The sequence below is a fragment of the Echiichthys vipera genome, assembly GCF_963691815.1.
Source record: "Echiichthys vipera genome assembly, chromosome: 5".
Classification (NCBI taxonomy): Eukaryota; Metazoa; Chordata; class Actinopteri; order Perciformes; family Trachinidae; genus Echiichthys; species Echiichthys vipera.
The window spans coordinates 11,814,010-11,832,254 of record NC_139830.1 but is presented as its reverse complement, the minus strand read 5'-3'; the positions used below and the strand labels follow the sequence as shown (position 1 = coordinate 11,832,254).

General features: G+C 41.2%; 1 protein-coding gene across 2 annotated transcripts in view; it reads left to right on the top strand.

Annotated features, from left to right (window-relative positions):
• The window catches only part of egfem1 (EGF-like and EMI domain containing 1), a 56,435-nt gene that overhangs the window by 37,585 nt on the left and 605 nt on the right, over positions 1 to 18,245 (top strand). Inside the window, exons 19-38 of one of the 2 annotated variants that reach the window (XM_083914614.1) lie at positions 759 to 884; positions 1,215 to 1,346; positions 1,609 to 1,737; positions 1,820 to 1,951; positions 2,337 to 2,465; positions 6,066 to 6,194; positions 6,865 to 6,993; positions 7,817 to 7,933; positions 8,073 to 8,201; positions 8,523 to 8,651; positions 8,769 to 8,897; positions 10,912 to 11,043; positions 11,280 to 11,408; positions 11,580 to 11,708; positions 12,897 to 13,025; positions 13,449 to 13,577; positions 13,784 to 13,912; positions 14,804 to 14,932; positions 15,050 to 15,178; positions 15,653 to 18,245. The exon at positions 15,653 to 18,245 is cut by the window's right edge and continues 605 nt beyond it. In XM_083914614.1, coding sequence (XP_083770740.1) covers positions 759 to 884; positions 1,215 to 1,346; positions 1,609 to 1,737; positions 1,820 to 1,951; positions 2,337 to 2,465; positions 6,066 to 6,194; positions 6,865 to 6,993; positions 7,817 to 7,933; positions 8,073 to 8,201; positions 8,523 to 8,651; positions 8,769 to 8,897; positions 10,912 to 11,043; positions 11,280 to 11,408; positions 11,580 to 11,708; positions 12,897 to 13,025; positions 13,449 to 13,577; positions 13,784 to 13,912; positions 14,804 to 14,932; positions 15,050 to 15,178; positions 15,653 to 15,732 — 2,525 coding nt within the window. In that variant the 3' untranslated portion in view covers positions 15,733 to 18,245. Of the gene's footprint in view, positions 1 to 758; positions 885 to 1,214; positions 1,347 to 1,608; positions 1,738 to 1,819; positions 1,952 to 2,336; positions 2,466 to 6,065; positions 6,195 to 6,864; positions 6,994 to 7,804; positions 7,934 to 8,072; positions 8,202 to 8,522; positions 8,652 to 8,768; positions 8,898 to 10,911; positions 11,044 to 11,279; positions 11,409 to 11,579; positions 11,709 to 12,896; positions 13,026 to 13,448; positions 13,578 to 13,783; positions 13,913 to 14,803; positions 14,933 to 15,049; positions 15,179 to 15,652 lie in introns of both variants that reach the window. The other variant, XM_083914613.1, reaches the window with a different exon arrangement.

Genomic DNA, 18,245 nt, shown 5'->3' with positions numbered 1-18,245 from the left:
ACGTGGCTACTTGTGCAGTTATTGTTTGCATACTTCATGTTGTTTGTGAGAACGAGTGACCTTTCTGATGTCAACAAAAACTGTTATGAAAGAGTTTCTGAATTTCACGACCCCTTTGTCACAATTCTTATTTTAGTTTGCCTGTAAATCTTTCTTTATTATGTCCTTCATTCTCTGCTGCCTTTGATGGATTGAATGGATTTAGTAAGTAAAATAAATAATGATTTCTATTTGAGTTCACCTGGTAAGCACAGGTGTTCTTGTGTACTGTACGCCCACAAATCCACAGCAGGGTTAGGGTTAGGGTTGCTCGATGGAAAAGCTCAACCATCTGTGTTGTGATCTAAAGTGATACTGAATATTGTTCAGGAGCCTCTGGTAAAAACATGACTCTGTGTCTCTGTGGAGCGTACTAAGATGACAAAGAGTTACAGTTACAGTACTAATGCACAGTCCAGGCCTGGGCTTGCTGGGTTTGTCAAAGCCAAAAAACAAAAAAGGAATCCATGTTTTCAGGATTGTATTTATCTTAAGTTGCAGGCCAGGTCATGACAGGGGTAATTTACTTCAGTTACTACTGCTGAGGCTATTGGCAGAGGCTGAATAAACAAACAGAAAATGATTGAGTCCTACTAAAAACTGAACTTCTACAGCTCTCTTTTTGCAATGTTTCGCAATTCTGTCTTGTTTTCTGTGTGTGTGTTACACTGTGACGGATGTTGCGGTTTTTAATCTTTTAACCTATTGTGTGTTGCTAGCCTGCCAATCATTGAGCTACGGCGAGGGCTGTCGTCAGACCTGCGACTGTGGCGGAGCTCCTTGTGATCCTGTAACCGGACAGTGCATCTGTCCTGCTGGGAAGATGGGACATTCCTGTCATGAAGGTACATTTATTTTGTACGTTTTTTATGTTCCATTGAATTTCTAGATTATGTTTTGGACATTTCTGTTTGGGTGGACTAAAATGCAGTCCAATAATTCAATGGCATGTGATTAAGACTGAGGACCTGTTTGCACTCACTGACCTCAGTATTATCATAAGTCCACTAAACCACAAAGGATGTTTGTGTTATTTGGTGCCTCTATAAACCAGTTCCTTTGCTTTGTAGCTTACTCGCTCCTAATACACCAAAACATCCAAGCAAAAGTGGTTTTAGGGCTTTACAGAGGAATAACTAACACAAGTGGATTACTGCTCACTTGATGCTTCCTAGACTGCTCGGAGGGATTCTGGGGGTTGAGGTGCCAGTCATCTTGTCCTAACTGTGAGAACAGAGGCTCCTGCAACAAGCAGACCGGTGTGTGTGACTGCAAACCAGGTTTCACAGGAAACCTCTGCCAAAATGGTGAGTTTTTATCTAATGGAGACTCAAGAAAAAGAAATATTTACATTGTGGTTTTGTTATCTTTTAAAGACTATTGTGACCATTAATTAAAATCAGTTTACCTTAAATAAAGACACAATGTAACAATAGTTGAATTAAACTGAAAATCAGCAATTTTTTTAGCGTTTAAAGCTTTTCACTATTATTTTTCACTTCATACTAAGCATGTGTCAAAAGTTAAAAAGAGAGGATTACTGAATCATGATCCTTGTGTTGTGTCTAGAGTGTCCCCCAGGTTTCCATGGACCCGGCTGTTTAAGGCCCTGTTCATGCCACCCTGATGCTACTTGTGACCCCCAGACTGGACGCTGCCTCTGCCCTCCTGGCAAAAGAGGGCGTGACTGTGCAACATGTAAGAACTGTAATCATCCTCATAAAAATCACAATACAACATTGAACAAATCGCTCACTGCAACATTTGCTGACCTTCTTAGCATGTGAATCCGGTTACTGGGGCCAAGAGTGCCTCAGTAAATGCCAGTGCAAAGAGATTTCTCTGGGATGTAACCCGATCACCGGTCAGTGTGCGTGTGAGGCTGGCTTCACTGGAGACCACTGTGAAAAGAGTAAGTAAAGTTCTTAAATAGCACAGCGTTTCAAAATACATAGTTTAGTAAACACTGCCACCATGGGGTGACCGTTGCTTATAACAACTTTTGAGTTCATTTGTAAAACTGAAAGCTATTTGCTAGTTATTTTTTATATTACATGTTTTAGTTCGGTGATTTTTCCCCCCAGGGATTTTATATACTGAATACTTTGATAAGCTTATATAAAGCTCCTGTAGGTATGGGATCTGGTAATACCCACGGAAACTTAGTACCAGGCATGTACTCCATGTATAGGGAATATTTAGCTTGCTACATGTTGTTAAATGTTTAAGATTCAAATAATGGAAATCATCTTGCTAAATCACTATTTGTTCTGTATCCCTCCGATATTCACTGTTAGAGTGTGTGAATGGCAGTTACGGGCAGGGGTGCGCCCAGCAGTGCCAGTGTCAGAACGGGGCCCTCTGCGACCATGTGAGCGGAGCCTGCACATGTTCAGCTGGATATGCTGGCACATACTGTGAAAAAAGTAAGATTTATTCTGTTTGTGATTAGTAACTATACTATCCCTAATGATATTTTTTTTATGGGAAATAAAGTGAAGGCATACAAATGTGTATGTAACGTTCATCTTATTAACTTTTCATCAATCTTTAAAATCACAAAAACATTTTTAGAGACCTGAAAGAAGAATTTAAGGTCCACTTTTCACTGAATTCAAAAACAAGGTTAATATTAATGTACACAAAGTCCTGTGCACCACCTCTTCCTCAAGTATAAAAACCTTAGGAATATATAGTGGTGTTTTCTCTATTACAGGTGACATTACTGCTCTTGCTACACTAGAGGGTACTGCAGGACATTCTTCTGACTTTTTTTATTCCTTCCACAGTTTGAGTGAATCATCACAGGTTTAATGAATCATCCGATTGTCCATGTAATGTCAAAAGCAAAACCATTTTAAAACCACACAAATCCATAGATATATAATGTGCATTAGTCATTCTGGGGAAGATGGACTGTATTTCATGGGCTGCAGTCTTTTCAAGTATCCTGCCCTAGCAAACCCTTCATGTAACTCATATTCTTCTCATCACTGGAATATTTTTATTACATTATTAAAAACAAAAGTTCAAGAGTCTTAACAATGTAATAGATTTGTTCTTGATTATAGTCTTTTGACTTGGACTGGCCTCATGTTATTACAAAGTGTAAGATTTAGTGTAAGTGTACAACCAGGCCAAGAAACTTATACCACCTCTGTAGTACGCAGGGCATCGTAAATCATGGCCATGTCACACAAGAGCAGAGCTTCACATCCCTAGTCATAACAGTCTGATGGCCTCAGAGGTAGACGTCACTCTGATTGGATGTCGCTCTGGAAATAAGGCTATCAACCTGACCAGATTCTGTTTTCTGAAGGCCTTTTCTCCTCAAACAGAGGTGTCCAGTTTCTCAGTCTTCTGCTGGGCCTCTTCCTTTAGGAGAAGTCAGGAAGAGGCCTGTGCTGTGAGAAGGACCAGATCTCTTTTAGTTCATCTGTTTCACAGAATTAAAATGGAAAGAGAAGACTTTCCTTTTTAGTGTTTGATGATTCTAGGTGGGTGATTTCCATCCATAAACACCAGTTTTCATAATGCTCCTCATGGAACTCACTGCAGGACTCGGAAAGCTTGCTACTATGGCAAATGTAAAGTTCCATTGAGCATTCTTGTGGTTGATGTTAAACATTTTGGTCGACTTTTGTCAGAGGAAACGAGCTATTGTGCTGACACTCGATTAACGTGGATCGTGCTCTGTTTTCTGCTCTGCAGCTTTGATGTTTGCATCAAAATAGTTAATTTGGTCACAGAAAAAAGAACTCTGGCACTGAACGTCCGTGCTATTGTTTGAAGAAACAGGGTCGTTTTGTTGTTGTTGTGTGGATCTCTTTCAGTTTATAGACCCTGAATGGCAGCAGGAAGTTCTATTCTATGTTCTCTCTATCCGCTCTATTTCTGTGGTCTGCTCTCCCCGGCTGTGTGGTCCCTGGACCTGCTTTATGGGCTGACAGCAGCGGCTCTTACACAACCAGGGATCTGGAAATAATCCTCCTGTCTTAAAGAGCTCATTTAGACTGGAGATGGAGTCTTTCAGCGATGGTACGGTGTGTGTGTGTGCGTGTGCGTGTGTGTGTGTGTGTGTGTGTGTGTGTGTGTGTGTGTGTGTGTGTGTGTGTTTGTGTGTGTGTGTGTGTGTGTGCGCGTGTCTTTGTGTGTGGTGATGGACCAAATCCTGTGTCTACCCATAAACAAAGACTAAGAGAGAATAGTCTTCTCTTACAAACACTTGCAGACACTGTCTTAATATCAGATGACAGATTGCTGCTCTGTGATTAATATGGAAACCAGTCGCCCCCTGCTGGCATAAACAAATAATAAAGTTTGCCATTCAGGTGTCCATATATCCCCTAAAAATTTACTGCAGCGCTCATGTGCTTAAGTAAACGTTGTCTGCTGCTTTGGAAAAGGAAGGAAAGTGTTTAAACTTGTTGAGGTGATTACTTTACCCAACATAAAGACCTCATTAAAGGGGAACATCCCTCATCTGAGATGTTTTATCATAGATAGATACATTGAGCTCCTGTGTCATTAGTAAATAAATGATGTTTCAGAGTAACATTTCCGAAACATTTTCCCTGCTGGACAGAAAGATGTTGCTATGGTGTCAGGAATTAAGGAATATAATCATAATAATAATAATAATAATAATAATAAAACAGCAGACAATGAATGTGCTACAGTGCTACCGCAGACCTAATTTACAGCTGGATTAAAATGACAGCATCCTCAGTGGGCTGGCTTTTATAGCATTGCAGCCTAACCACTACAGAGACAGGCAAAGACGTCATGCTGTCAGCGTGGGAACACAGAGATGGTCATGCCAGAAACTGCTGAGCAGGAAGGATACTTTCCCCAATTTGCGGCCTCTGGGGAGAAAATGGAGGAGTGGACAGCATCATCATTTGGAGAAGGAGGTTATGATGCATAAACTGTAGGAAAACACCCTGAATACTTTGACATTTAGAATAAATTAAACCTCCAAGTTTCTCTTTTCTGTTGCGCTCCCAATTTGTGCCTTCCTTTGTTAACATGGTCCACTGCTTTCCTTATAGATGGAAGAGGTAGCCTATAAATGAAATGAAAAACTGCTGTCCGCTGAGATAATTGGGACAGACTCTACTCAAACTCTCACCAGATTGTCTTACTTATATTACTGCAACAGGAAAACAGAAGAGAGAAATAACTGCAACAGCTGTCAGTCACTCAAACTTTGGCAGCGCACACAGAGCAGTGTTCCTACATTTAAGGACTTTTTTTGTATTGCAAAATACAACTATAATGCTTAGGCTGTGGTCTCTTCAGGGACAAATTGAGCAATCAAAAATAGGCTGTGAATAAACAGAGTCATTCTTTCCTGCTCTGGTGAAGTCATGCTTACAGACAATATTTACATCCTAGTAGTGGAGAGGCTCATTCATCCCGCTGCCTCTGGCTAGGTTCTTGTGGATGGGAGGCACTATGTTTACCAAACTCTCTGAGTGTCAATTGACTCTCCACACACTTAAACAATCTGTCTGGCTCTCCTTGAGAATGGGAAACAGACTCTCAAACTGGCACCTCCTCACATCAGCAGTGTTTTTGTAGGTACAGTATGTGTGCATGTGTTTGGGGGGGTAAAGTAACCTGGCTTTGTTTTTGCCATGTATTGGTGAGGCCTGTTGACTCAGCAGGTGCTCTAATTACCAGCTCTCTGTGCCCCCTCTATCCCCAAAAGGGAACGGCCTCCGAGCCGCCATCGACTTTGATGTGGCCCAGATCCACCACACATGTGGGACATGAGCTCACTTAACGAACGCAGACGCTCTGCAAATGAACAGCCGCAGCGTGGTACTGCAATTTGATATTGGTATTTTCAGTAGGTGGTAAGACAGAGAGGGAAAGTAGTAGGAGGTGAAGTAAGTGAGAGATGGGGAAGGGAAGAGAGAGAACTAAAAAAAAAAGTGAAAAAAACCCCAACCTAAACCTTTTCCTCTCCTCTTCTAAAGCTGCCAGTTCTAACCAGTCGGATGCTTTATCTTGGCCCACAGTGTGCCCGGACGGCTTTTACGGTCTTGACTGTGGCCAGATGTGCGAGTGCAGGAACGGTGCCCGCTGCCACCACATCACAGGAGCCTGCCTATGCACCGCCGGCTGGGCAGGACCACACTGCATTCTGGGTAATGGAAGCCACATCATTAAAACAGGGTGTGAGGGAGGCCCTCACTGAAGCCCATCACGACATCCTCTCCTTAAAACACATCTAGGATGTGTTGGTGAACAATTATCTCTATAATGAGACATTGCCAATGACTTTTTTAGGGATGGGTAAGGATGGAGAAAGGGGGGGATAAGAGTGCCCTCTGGCATACACAGTTTAATTGAGGTCTATTCTGGATAAATGCACCCACACGTTTATAGCGATCAACATTAGGAAAGGGAGAACATAAGTCGGAAGACTCTTTAGTAGCTATACCCATCAGTGTTCTCATGCTAAAGTTTCATGCCGTTGTTTTAATGAATCTTGTGAAATGCCCACTAAAGTTCTTAGTCTGTCATTCTGCAGTCTTATTCAAGACTTTCCTTTTGCCACAGCCATTTTGTGGTCCTAACTACTACAGCCAGACTCAGTGGAAAGCCACTAGCATGACTTAATGATGCATCTCTGTCATTAGCGCATTTTCCTCTTTCTTAAGACTCCAAATGTCATCACTGACTTTGATGATTAAGGAGAAGTTTACAGTATGTGCATTGAAAATGTCCTTTAGCTTTCTAGTTTCATATTTGCTTCAAATACAGTTGCATTTTGAGTTAATACTGGATGTGTGTTTGTGTGGTTTGTGTTGGAAGAATGCCCAGAGGGTCACTTTGGGAAGCAGTGCAGTCAGACCTGTGAGTGTCAGAACGGAGCCAGGTGTGACCACGTCACCGGGCGATGCAGCTGTGCGGCTGGGTGGACTGGAGTCAGCTGCCAACTGCGTGAGTAGCTCATCTAATCACTTAGCACGACAAACCGTATCAAAGGTTTGGCTGCTGTTTTCTTAAAAAGGGCAATACCAGTGGGTTTGCATGCTGACCGTTTTGAAAAAGTTGTTTGTCTGCCGTTATAGGCATTCAGTGGTTCTTATTCATTTTTGTGCAATATCAATTAGTAGACTCTTAAAACTTGCTTGACCAAGTTATTTCAGACTTGATGTTACAGTTTACACCACTTGAGCATGTTTTCAAGAGTCTGATGTTTTTATTTTGTACATAAATGAATGAATAACAACGACTGCCTGGAAATGTTGAAAACATTATTCAAAAACTATCAAAGTAGACATTTTGCAGTCAGGGAGACACAATTTGTAAACACACGGGTATGGTCCTTTTAAAGGCACTATTCAAATAAAATGAAGTTTGCAAAAGAACACACCGCAGGAGTCAAACTATTAGTGATAATTGCAGATGCACGTTTACATATAGAATATACAGTATGTGAAGATGACATTGTATGAGATGCTCCCTCCTAATTGTTGACTTTCAGCAGTCTTGCGTGCACTCCTACACCCTAACACATAATGATGATAAGAGATTAACAGACACGACCATTGGGCACTAGGATAGAGAGCTGGACATACTGCATTCTGTTGGATGGATTATTAGAATCAATATTATTTGATAATCGATGCGACATGTTAGTATTTCAATTACTACTAAATTTTATATAATTATCTGCATTATTTTGTTGATTTAACCCATTCCTGTCACTAACTCTCTATACTCTGCTGTGCTATGTGTGTGGGTTCAGCCTGTCCTGCAGGACAATATGGGGAACACTGTTCTGGTCAATGTCTGTGCCGAAACAGAGGCTCTTGTGATAGCATGACTGGCCAGTGTTCCTGTCCGCCCGGCTGGACTGGAGCCGCCTGTGAGTTAGGTTAGTACTATGTATTACATTGTGAGGAAGCTCAAGGAAACGCATGACTCTTAAACTTTTGAAACCCTTTAGTATTTTTGAAACAAAATAATTTAATTAATGCCACTCCCATATGAGGCTTCCTTTTCCTCTCTCCTAGAGTGTGAGGAAGGACGTTATGGAGAGAACTGCTCCCAGGCCTGCAGCTGCACAAATGGAGGGAGATGTGACAGAGTGACAGGAAGATGTGTGTGTCTGTCTGGTTGGATAGGAGAGCACTGTCAGTCAGGTGACTTTGCATCAGCACTGTTGCATGATAACATTAGTTCTTATTTTATTGTTTTTGATTGGCATATACTGTACACATTATGTACTATCATCTGTAATCTGTTTTTCATCGGTCCCATTGAGGTGTATAGAGAGATCCAGCAGATTCCTCTGTGCTGCATTTGCTAACATTTCTGTGTAGCAGCAGCAAACAAAAGTGAAGGTTTAATGTTGTGTCAAAACAATTTGTGCAATAAGCCTTGGGTTTACAAGCCAAAAAAGAGTGGTTGTTCACAGACTCTAATGATGTATGCTGACGCAAAAGTTTGTGTTTTGTCTGAAGCCTGTTCTGAGGGATTCTTTGGCGAGGCCTGTGAACAGAGGTGTGACTGTATCCATAGTTCAGGTTGCCACCATGTGACGGGCCGTTGTGAGTGCGAGCCAGGCTGGAGGGGAGCCAGGTGTGACAAACGTAAGTGTGTGTATAGAGCCAAGGAAATTGAAGGGGAATAGAAGTGACAATAGGGCAAGCTTTGAACAGGAGAGTAAACCGACTGATGTGTGCCTGCATGTTTATGTTGACTCCCAGCCTGCCTTCCGGGGTCCTACGGCACTTCCTGTGCCCAACAGTGTCAGTGCCAGGCTGGGGTGTCCTGTCACCATGAGACGGGGAGTTGTGGGTGCCCAGCTGGACTCATGGGGCCTGGCTGTGAGAAACGTAAGAATGAAAAGGAAATCTATCTTGGGAAAATAAAGCTTTACTGCACAAATATGAAGATTTGGAGCATTCTGATTGGCTCAACTGTAAAAGGCAAACTCAATTCTTAACATCCTTGGATCTTTATCCCATAAATGTCCCTTATGTAGAACTGGTTATTGAGAAAGCCTTGGCACATGGCTAACCTCCCTGTCATACATTTAAAACCATTTGGTTGACTTATGTGCCTTGTTGATAGAAATACTGTCACTCGGAACACACCACTCCCATCAGGAAGGAAGGCATCATGGGACTGAAGTGATCACCTAGAATCATTCTGTTAATGCTGATTAAAATTACTTTTATTTCTCCTGGTTCTCCTGGGAAAGATTACTATTCATTCCATTCCAGGAAATGCACTCTACACCGGCACTAAACCCTCACTGTCACACGACTTTATGCTAATGTTTCATTATTTAGACCATACCCTTTAGGACTGTATACGAGCAGCTTCACTCCTCACCACTCCTTCTACCTCCCCCCTCACCACCTCAGCTCCCTTCCTCTCCTCACACACTCCCCAGACATCTGATAAATGTTACACACCAGTTGCCAAGTAAAACAGAAGGCATTGTTTTTGTCTCCTCGGCGGCGGATAAGGGCCTTTGGAAGGCAGACATGCATAATGACAGCGCCGTAATTGCCTCTTTAGTCTGGAGTCCTTTCTTATCTGTCCCCCACGCTGCCTGCTGCTGCCTGACTGAGTAGCTGAGTGCTGCGGTCTCACTCGAAAACATGTTCGGTTCACAGATTCATCTTGTTTGCCATGACTGATTGTCTGTGGACTCCATTCATTATTGTGATGAGCGTATACGTATGTATGCAGAAAGAGTGTGTGAAAGAATGTCCCTCTGCGTCCATCGGGGTTTGGACACCAGGGAAAGTTGTTGAGAGTTTTTGGTTGTTAACAGTCAATACTGAATGTCACAGTGTGTTCAAAGAGTAATCGGAGGAAGGAAAGGGAAATGACACTGGTCTCTGTTCCCACAAAACACTGTCCTCTAAATAACCCTACTTTATAGCTAGCTAGCATCCCTAAATACTTAATGGTTTTATACTTATTGGTTACAATATTTAATATGATTTACATCATAATTTTTCATCATCATCAAAAAAGCTTCTTTAAAATATTCTGATTAGCCATGTTGAATTAAAGGTTTATGAATGTCACATCGTCATCCTCATCATCATCGTCATCATCATCATCATCATCACCATCATCATCCTCATCATCATCATCTTCATCACCCCTAACTGTGACCTAAACAAGCAGTATGACTGCCAATCCTACAATTTAAAAAATGCAAACTAATTTTATGTTAAGTAAAATAGGTTCCTTTCAATAACTTTTTCTTAAAACAGAATATGCCCTAAAAGTGTCAACTGTAAATGAGCATATTCATTCATTGAAAAAAAGTAAACTCCTTAATATCCTCACTTTACAAACACACTTAGTGTAAGAAGGGGAGTGTTATCTTTCATAGGATATCAGTTTTTTAAAACCTTTCCAAAACAGTAGTAATGTCGGTAAGAGGGTTGAGGAAACATATGCACGTTAAAAAAAAAACTTGGCATGACACATTTTTCTGAGAGGTGAGGATCTACTTCATCCAAAACTTTTTTAAAAAGTACTTTCAAAATCAAACAATAAATAAGTTTGTGACCAAAACATTCTAAAATCCTGTTTTCGCCTTTTCATTATGGGGTATTGACTGTAGACTGAAATTAAATTGTTTTAGCACAAGACTGCAACATAACAAATTCTGAAAAAGTAAAGGGTTCTGAATAGTTTCTGGATGCACTGTGTAAATGTATTAACGACATTAATTATAGTACAGGACATTTTGAGCCATTAATTGAACAGTGTATTTTCAAATAATCTATGCATCTAAGGTTTATCCTACTTTCTCTCTAAATCTGCACAATATTCTCACCGTTGTGAATATGTGTTATCTTTCTGGATGTATCGTCTCAGCCTGTCCTGCTGGCATGTTCGGGCAAAACTGCAGCCAGCTGTGCCAATGCTCAGGAGACCAAGAGCAGTGCCATCCTGTGACGGGGAAATGTAGCTGCTTGCCTGGTTACTACGGGGCACGCTGTGAGCTACGTAAGTACGCTGTTGATTTTCTGCTATCAGCCTGGACTAATATGAGGCATGGGCTATTAATATGGTTTTGGTCGAACAGGGAGTTGAGGGGGGGAATTGTGGTAGCAGTGTACATAGTTGGTCCAATTTGTAGATTTCCATAGATTTGTTATAATTGACTGTCCAATGTTGATATTATTAAATAAAATATCTCAGTGACTGTGTGCTTCTATCTCATCACTATGCTTCGTCTCCAGGATGTCGAGCAGGGTCTTTTGGGCCATACTGCAAGTCCAGATGCAGCTGCATCAATGGTGGTCGCTGTGACTTCAGGACCGGGACTTGCTACTGTCCTACTGGCTTCATTGGAGCTGACTGCAGCTTAAGTAAGTCAAAAACAACTTGCACCTGTTTGTGTATCAGAATAAAAAGTCTTTCTACACCCCCTTTACTATCATAATTTGGAGTTTGTGTTTTAGGGGATTCGGTCATTACAGCCTCCTTGTTGTATTGGAAATTCATAACGTTTGTGTAAATGAAGACGTTTATTTCTGCAGGTTGCCCGAGTGGGTTCTATGGGAAGGACTGTGCCAAGCGGTGCTCCTGTGGGGAAGGAGGGCGGTGCCAAGCAGGAACTGGGAAATGTATCTGTGCCCCTGGTAGGATTGGACTGTCCTGCCAACAAGGTAACACCAAACCAATGTCTCTATGTCTTGATATAATACAATAGTACTTGTACTCCTACATTTTGAAAGTTTACTTGGTGCATACTATGCCACTGTGAATCATTTTATTACACTCAAATGTATCAAAATGATATATAAGCAATATATTTGCAGTAGCTAAGATGCACAGTAGTATTAATTAAAGATAGGTATAGGTATAGCAAATTAGTTAAAAAGTAAAATGAAACAATATTAATAGTGAATGCATTTTGGTTGAAAGTATACACCTTGGTATTATGGAGGTTTGGTTGTTGTTTCAGTGATTTATTTTAGGCAAGAAGAAATCTTAATATCTATATCCTAAATTCCAAGAGGCAATTAAATATTTTTGTTCATCTTTGGGTCCAACATATCACAGATCACACATGGTTCGTACTGAGCCTTTTATCTTTTACCCTTCTCTTGAGTACACAAAGAGTCACCACTGAGGCTGACATGCATCAGTGGGAAGCACTGGCCCTAATGAGTTCTTCAGAAAAAGGAGGTCTAACTGGAAAGTGAGAAACAACCACTAAAATGAGGGGGCATTTTTCAACATTTTTCACTGTATATTTAAATAACAAATTCTCCATTTCCTCCTTGTGAGGCCTCTGATGATCACAGGGCTGTTTCCCCGGGAAACAGAAGCAGAATTTGCCTTTCTTAATCTCTCCTTTTATCAGCTGGACTGCAAGGGGGGATTTCCATCACTGCCTGCGCTAAACGTTCTCTTCTTAAGCCTTCTGCATGTACTTGGACATACCACCTCTAAAGTTCCTCTTGTTGAATGTTTACAGAAACCTATAAGTAGCTCGTTCTCTGTGTTCCGTGTCGCTGGATTTGGCAAGGAAGCAAATAAATAAACAGGAAAATCAAAGACTGCTTGCTTATTGTTTTCCCAATCTAAATTACCCAGAGAAACATGATTATTCTTTTATACCAGTGCCAAATTAGACTACTTTGCCATCTCTGTAATTAACTGTTGTTTAAATAAACATGAATTTGGTTAGTGCAATCTTATATGTGCGTGTGTGTGTGTGAAAGAGATGGATAGACAGAGCATACACAGTTGTGTTGTCTGTGGGTTACACCCGTTGGTGTGATTGCTGAGTAGATCAGATGGGCCTGTAGTACTTGTCTTGTCCTGATACTCTCTAAATGTTTCTTTAGCATGTCCTAGGGGGCGATACGGCCTGCAGTGCAGAAACACATGCAGCTGTCTGAACGGAGGTCTGTGTGACCCTGTTGACGGGTCTTGCAAGTGTGGACTGGGTTGGACTGGACCTCGCTGTCAAACAGGTACAAATTCACAGGCAAGGCATAACATAAAATAATCAGAACTAGTTCATGTTCATGGGAAATGAAAAAAACAACAACAAACAACAAAACTGGTGGAGAGAACTGTTCTAAACATTGGAGTAGCTTACCTCCTGCTATCAGATGATACACTAATAATGACGTTTTAACAAAAAACGTATAATCCCTCTTTTTTTCTTCTTTTTAATATTATTTCTATTTTTTTTATAGCTGACAAATGTTAATAATAGACAAACAGCCAATATGATCCACCACTAAGTTTGTGTTATTTGTTTCCATATATGGACCATATTTGCAATACAAATAAGATTTCTGCTGAAATTATGTTGCCTTTAGTCATAGATTTCATCATAAATACAGTTACGTTTTAACTTAGATTGTGTGTGTGTATTTGTGTGTGTGCAGCCTGTTCACAGGGAAAATATGGGCTTGATTGTGCTCAAGACTGTCCATGCCTCAACAACGGGACCTGTGACCGCTTTACTGGCGGCTGCAGCTGTACTGCTGGATACTATGGCCACTCCTGTCAACACAGTATGCAGACACTCACTTATGAAAAATACAAAACGAAACTCGATGAAGGTTACCAGTGGCCTCACTGACATTCCTGTAAAAGTTCTCTGGGTGAAATATGTCTGTGACTTGTATGAACAATGATACAACAACAGAACATTTTTAACCATACAGTACACTGAAACAAGTAGCCTTAAGCTAAATGTATTGTCATGTGTATCTCTTAGGATGCTCATCTGGGTTCTTTGGAGTGAACTGTGGCCATATGTGTGACTGTAAAGTGGGAACAACTTGTGACCATGTGACAGGCCAATGTGTGTGTCCACCAGGCTACTATGGCCCACAATGCCAAAGACGTGAGTATGACTATCACAAGGTTAATTTTCAACTAAAATTCATAAAACTGCAAGTTAACATTCCCAGTGACCAGCATAGAGGGCAAGATGTTTCAGAAATCATTAAATGCAACATTTTGATTGGATGAAAGTAATGTAAAGTTACAGTCGTGTTTAATGAGAATGGATATCTCATCTTTCAAGTATTTATAGGTTTCTGAGACACAGTTAAGACAGAAACACATACTCACAAGTCTGTGCACATTAATAAACAGCCACCTGGATGCCCAGCTGCAATATGACAGATATGAACATGCATGAATAAGAAGATTTCACACACACACAAAAAAAAGAGTTGGTGTGAGTGTGATCTGGCAAGCAGACAGACAGGCTAGTAGGTAGGTGGGCAGGCAAGCAGCCTGGTTATTTGATGAGACACAGGTGTTTCCAGACTGCTTAATGCGTTCCTGTTACATCCTTATGCCCTCCTGCCTGCTTGTGGAGCTCTCAGCCACAGTGTGAGCACCTAAATGGCCACTTCAGTCCCAGCAGGAGATATGACTGAACATTGCAGAGCAGCTGTAAGGCAGCCACAGGCTCCAGAGACAGGCCAGGCTCGTATCTGTTTTCTTAACTACATGCAGTTTATGTGTGACATGTGTCTATTTGTGCTTGTGTATTTAATACCCTGTGCCTTGATCATGTGATGGTGCACAGTCACATCGTCTTGCATTTTAACATGTAGGACACTTAAAATGCCCATAAGTAAAAAAAATTCCAAGGCCTACCTTTTCCTATTTAAAAATCACTGAGCCAGTAATCCATCAAGCAGTATGTGCTCGAAGGATGATGTTATGTAATAAATGAAGACAATAAAAGTGCTCATAACTGCAGCAATACGATTGTTTTCAGGGTGTGAATCTGGCAGGTTTGGATTGAACTGTGGACAGTCATGCGACTGTGCTGGCGAGGCCCCATGTAACCCATCTAGCGGACGGTGCCTCTGTCCCTCAGGAACGACAGGACAGAGATGTGAAAAAGGTAAATGTCACCTTGAGGGAACTACTTTTATTAGCAAGACAAACATAAAGGATAAATTAGAACCCCTCTCTATCCACGTGTGTGTCATGCAGTGATGCTTTCCCCTTTTTGTCTCAGGCTGTGGTGGAGACCGCTATGGCCCTGACTGCTCCCTGTCATGTCAGTGTTCCCACAGGGCCCGCTGTGACGGGTTGAGTGGGCGATGCCTGTGCCCGCTCAACTGGCTGGGCCCCACCTGTAGCGAAGGTAAACCTAAGCTCCCCTTGCCACACAGACATACTCAGAGACACATATGACTTGGGTTGTCAAGCTAAAGCAAAACAGACACACACACACACACACACACACACACACACACACACACACACACACACACACACACACACACACACACACACACTGACACTGACACACACTCACACACACAAGGTCACGGGCTGTAAAACTGAACCAGCTTTAGTGAAATACTGTGTCATGAAGTGTGAGAGGCTGAGCCCCATCACTCTGTGTGTCACTCTGTCTCCCTCAATAGCTGCTCCTGTCTCCTGACAGTTATTTTAATCTGCACCCAGCATGAAGCCAGGCTCGAGGCTGTCTTCGTTTTACCTCCTCAAAGCCAAGCACACTAGAGACTACGTACCAGTTACATCTCCTCCAAAAACCCCCAGAACATTTGCTTTTCATTTTCAAATAGTGCTGATGTCTTCTTGTCCTTTTCAGCACTGCTAGAACAAACCCCAGGAACGTTGAACTTTTCTGTGTCCCAAAGAAAGAGAAGAGCAGGCAGCAAAACCACATAACCCAAGCAGAGGTGCAAACTCCTGACTGGATGTTCCAACATGGGGCTTGGTTCTGTGAAGCATTGCTCAGATCATCTTGGAAAAAGGTGATGTTTGTAATATTATGTTTTTCGTGAAACTGGTACTCAGCTGTCAGAAACTGGCACTCCATCACTGAGCCTGGAGCTTGAGGTAACCACCCAGTGGACCTACCATGAGAGGGGTACTCAAAGGACTATAGACTCTGAACCTACCCAGGAATGTCTAAGATTTAAAGTTCAGGGTAACAGACTTAATAGTAATACTCACAAATACCTGCATCACATTTGTTACTATTGCTGATGGAAAGTGGTTAATGTGATTTCCAGTTTGCCATTTAATGAGCATTTAAGGTTTCTTTCTTTAGGGCATTTGGACAAGACACGACTGAATCCGATACCTTCTTGTCACTGGAGAGCCTTTACAACCACTATTTAGTTTGTGTCCACAAAAAAACTTAATGGTCAGCATAACAGAATGTGAAACTCATTTCTGGGAGAAATCAAATGCCTGTTAAATAAATTTAGAAAGATATGGCTAACCCAGCCCGGCGCCAGAGAAAATGTAAAGAGAGCATGTGATTTTCATGAAAGGGCCTGCAAAAAGGTCACGACAGGTACACAACACAGCTGCAACAGTGCACTGTGTGCATGGTGGCACAAAAAAAACAGTTTGAAAAACAACATTGCTTAAAACAGAGATCTTTAAGAGGGAGTCTGGGACCTGGAGGGGATCCTCAGAGTTACTGCAGGGGGTCTGCCAAATTGTTTGGTAATGTTTCCAATGTTTTTTCAAAAATGTTTCTGAAAATATACATTAAAGTGAATGCAAGGTATTTTTTATTAGCAAAGATACATTTATGAAAAAAAAAATACATTATCACAACCTTGATGATAGGCTCACTGGGTTATATAGGCCTTTTCAAAGTCGGAGTCATAAACATTCTAAACGTGTCCAAGTTTGATTCCTGTTGCAGTGAACGTGAATGACAAGGACCGAGGCTGTAGACATTGTTAATGGAATTCCATTGCTAGGCAACAGCCTTGGTCCTTGTTAACTTCCTGCCAGTTGATGCCATTCACTGCAACAGGAATCAATGTTTACATTTGTGAAAAGGTCTAAAGACTTTAGTGGCAAGGTAGCCACTAAGGTAGCCACTAAGGTAGCCACTAAGGTAACCAAGCACAGATACAATTGAACTGAAGGATTCAATGTGGCTTCCAAATGTATTTTCAACATATGATGTAGTATTGTATGCGCCATAAAAAGCTGTGTGTGTAGGCTTTAGGCCGCCCAAGCTGTTAGGCCTAGTTTAATACAATATTTGTAGTAGGGTGTCCCTGCTTCGTCTCTTTTTTTAGCTAAGGGGTCCTTGGCCTAAAAAACGTTGAAGACCACTGCTCTAAAGACGAACGTAGCTCGCAAATACGCACACATAAACAGCAACATACAAGACACATTTACAACAGTACATTCATTGTGTGCGCAGTGGCACAGAAACTGGTAAACAACAGCATGAACAAAACCATTGCGTAAATTAAGCCTGTGAATGTTCTCATTTGTCCAATAACCAAGTCCAGTTGCTTTTGACTGAAATTGCTTTGAGGATAACATCGCGTAAATTCACAATTTGACACCAAAAAAACACCACAACACGGCTTTACTCAGCCTACACTTGGCCAACTGTTGACCGCAGGAAACAAACTTACACGACATTTTAACACGCAATGGTTTAGCTAGCTGGTGCTAAGGCATGTGCATGGTCGCGACGGCAACGTCTCTTTCACCACGATGGACTGATATTAATATTATATTATTAATCTTTTCTAGTGGTTTGACTCTTCAGCCATTTTCTGATATCCTTTTTATTTTTATTTTATTTTTTCATTTAAAACCAAACACTGAATCCCAGGTCATGAAGTAACTCCAGAATAGGCGCCAGAGGAGAAAACTTTATTGCGTGTGTTCTGAATTGTGATTGGTCAAAAGATATGTCAATCACAAGTAGTCTATAAATAACGCATCGTATTTGATTTAGTTTACAAATGTTTTTTTTGGATTTGATTGAGTATCTTACAGCATATAGATCGTAGCATTCAAGTGCACGATTGAAAAAAAAATCTTTTTAAAAAACACATTTTATTTAGGAAGGGGAAAGATGTCCCACCAGGTGAGCTACAAAAAATGGTCCTGTAGAAGAGGCATAAATGTGGCAGAATAAAGACAAACATACTCAGCTTTTAATGATCAATATGTCTGATATGGGTTTCCGCTAAAAGTTAAATTAAGCCTACTTACATCTTTCCCCTCTGAGAAATCCAGAATCTAATAATATGCAAAAAAAAACAACAGATAACTGCAAAAGCAAAGCATCCTCAAACCATTATGTAGTTCAATCCCATCAAACACTGAAATGTTCTAGGGAATCGTATTACTTGCACTTGCCTTATGTGTGTGTTTATTCCCATAATTCTGATTTGTTGATAAATCATTTT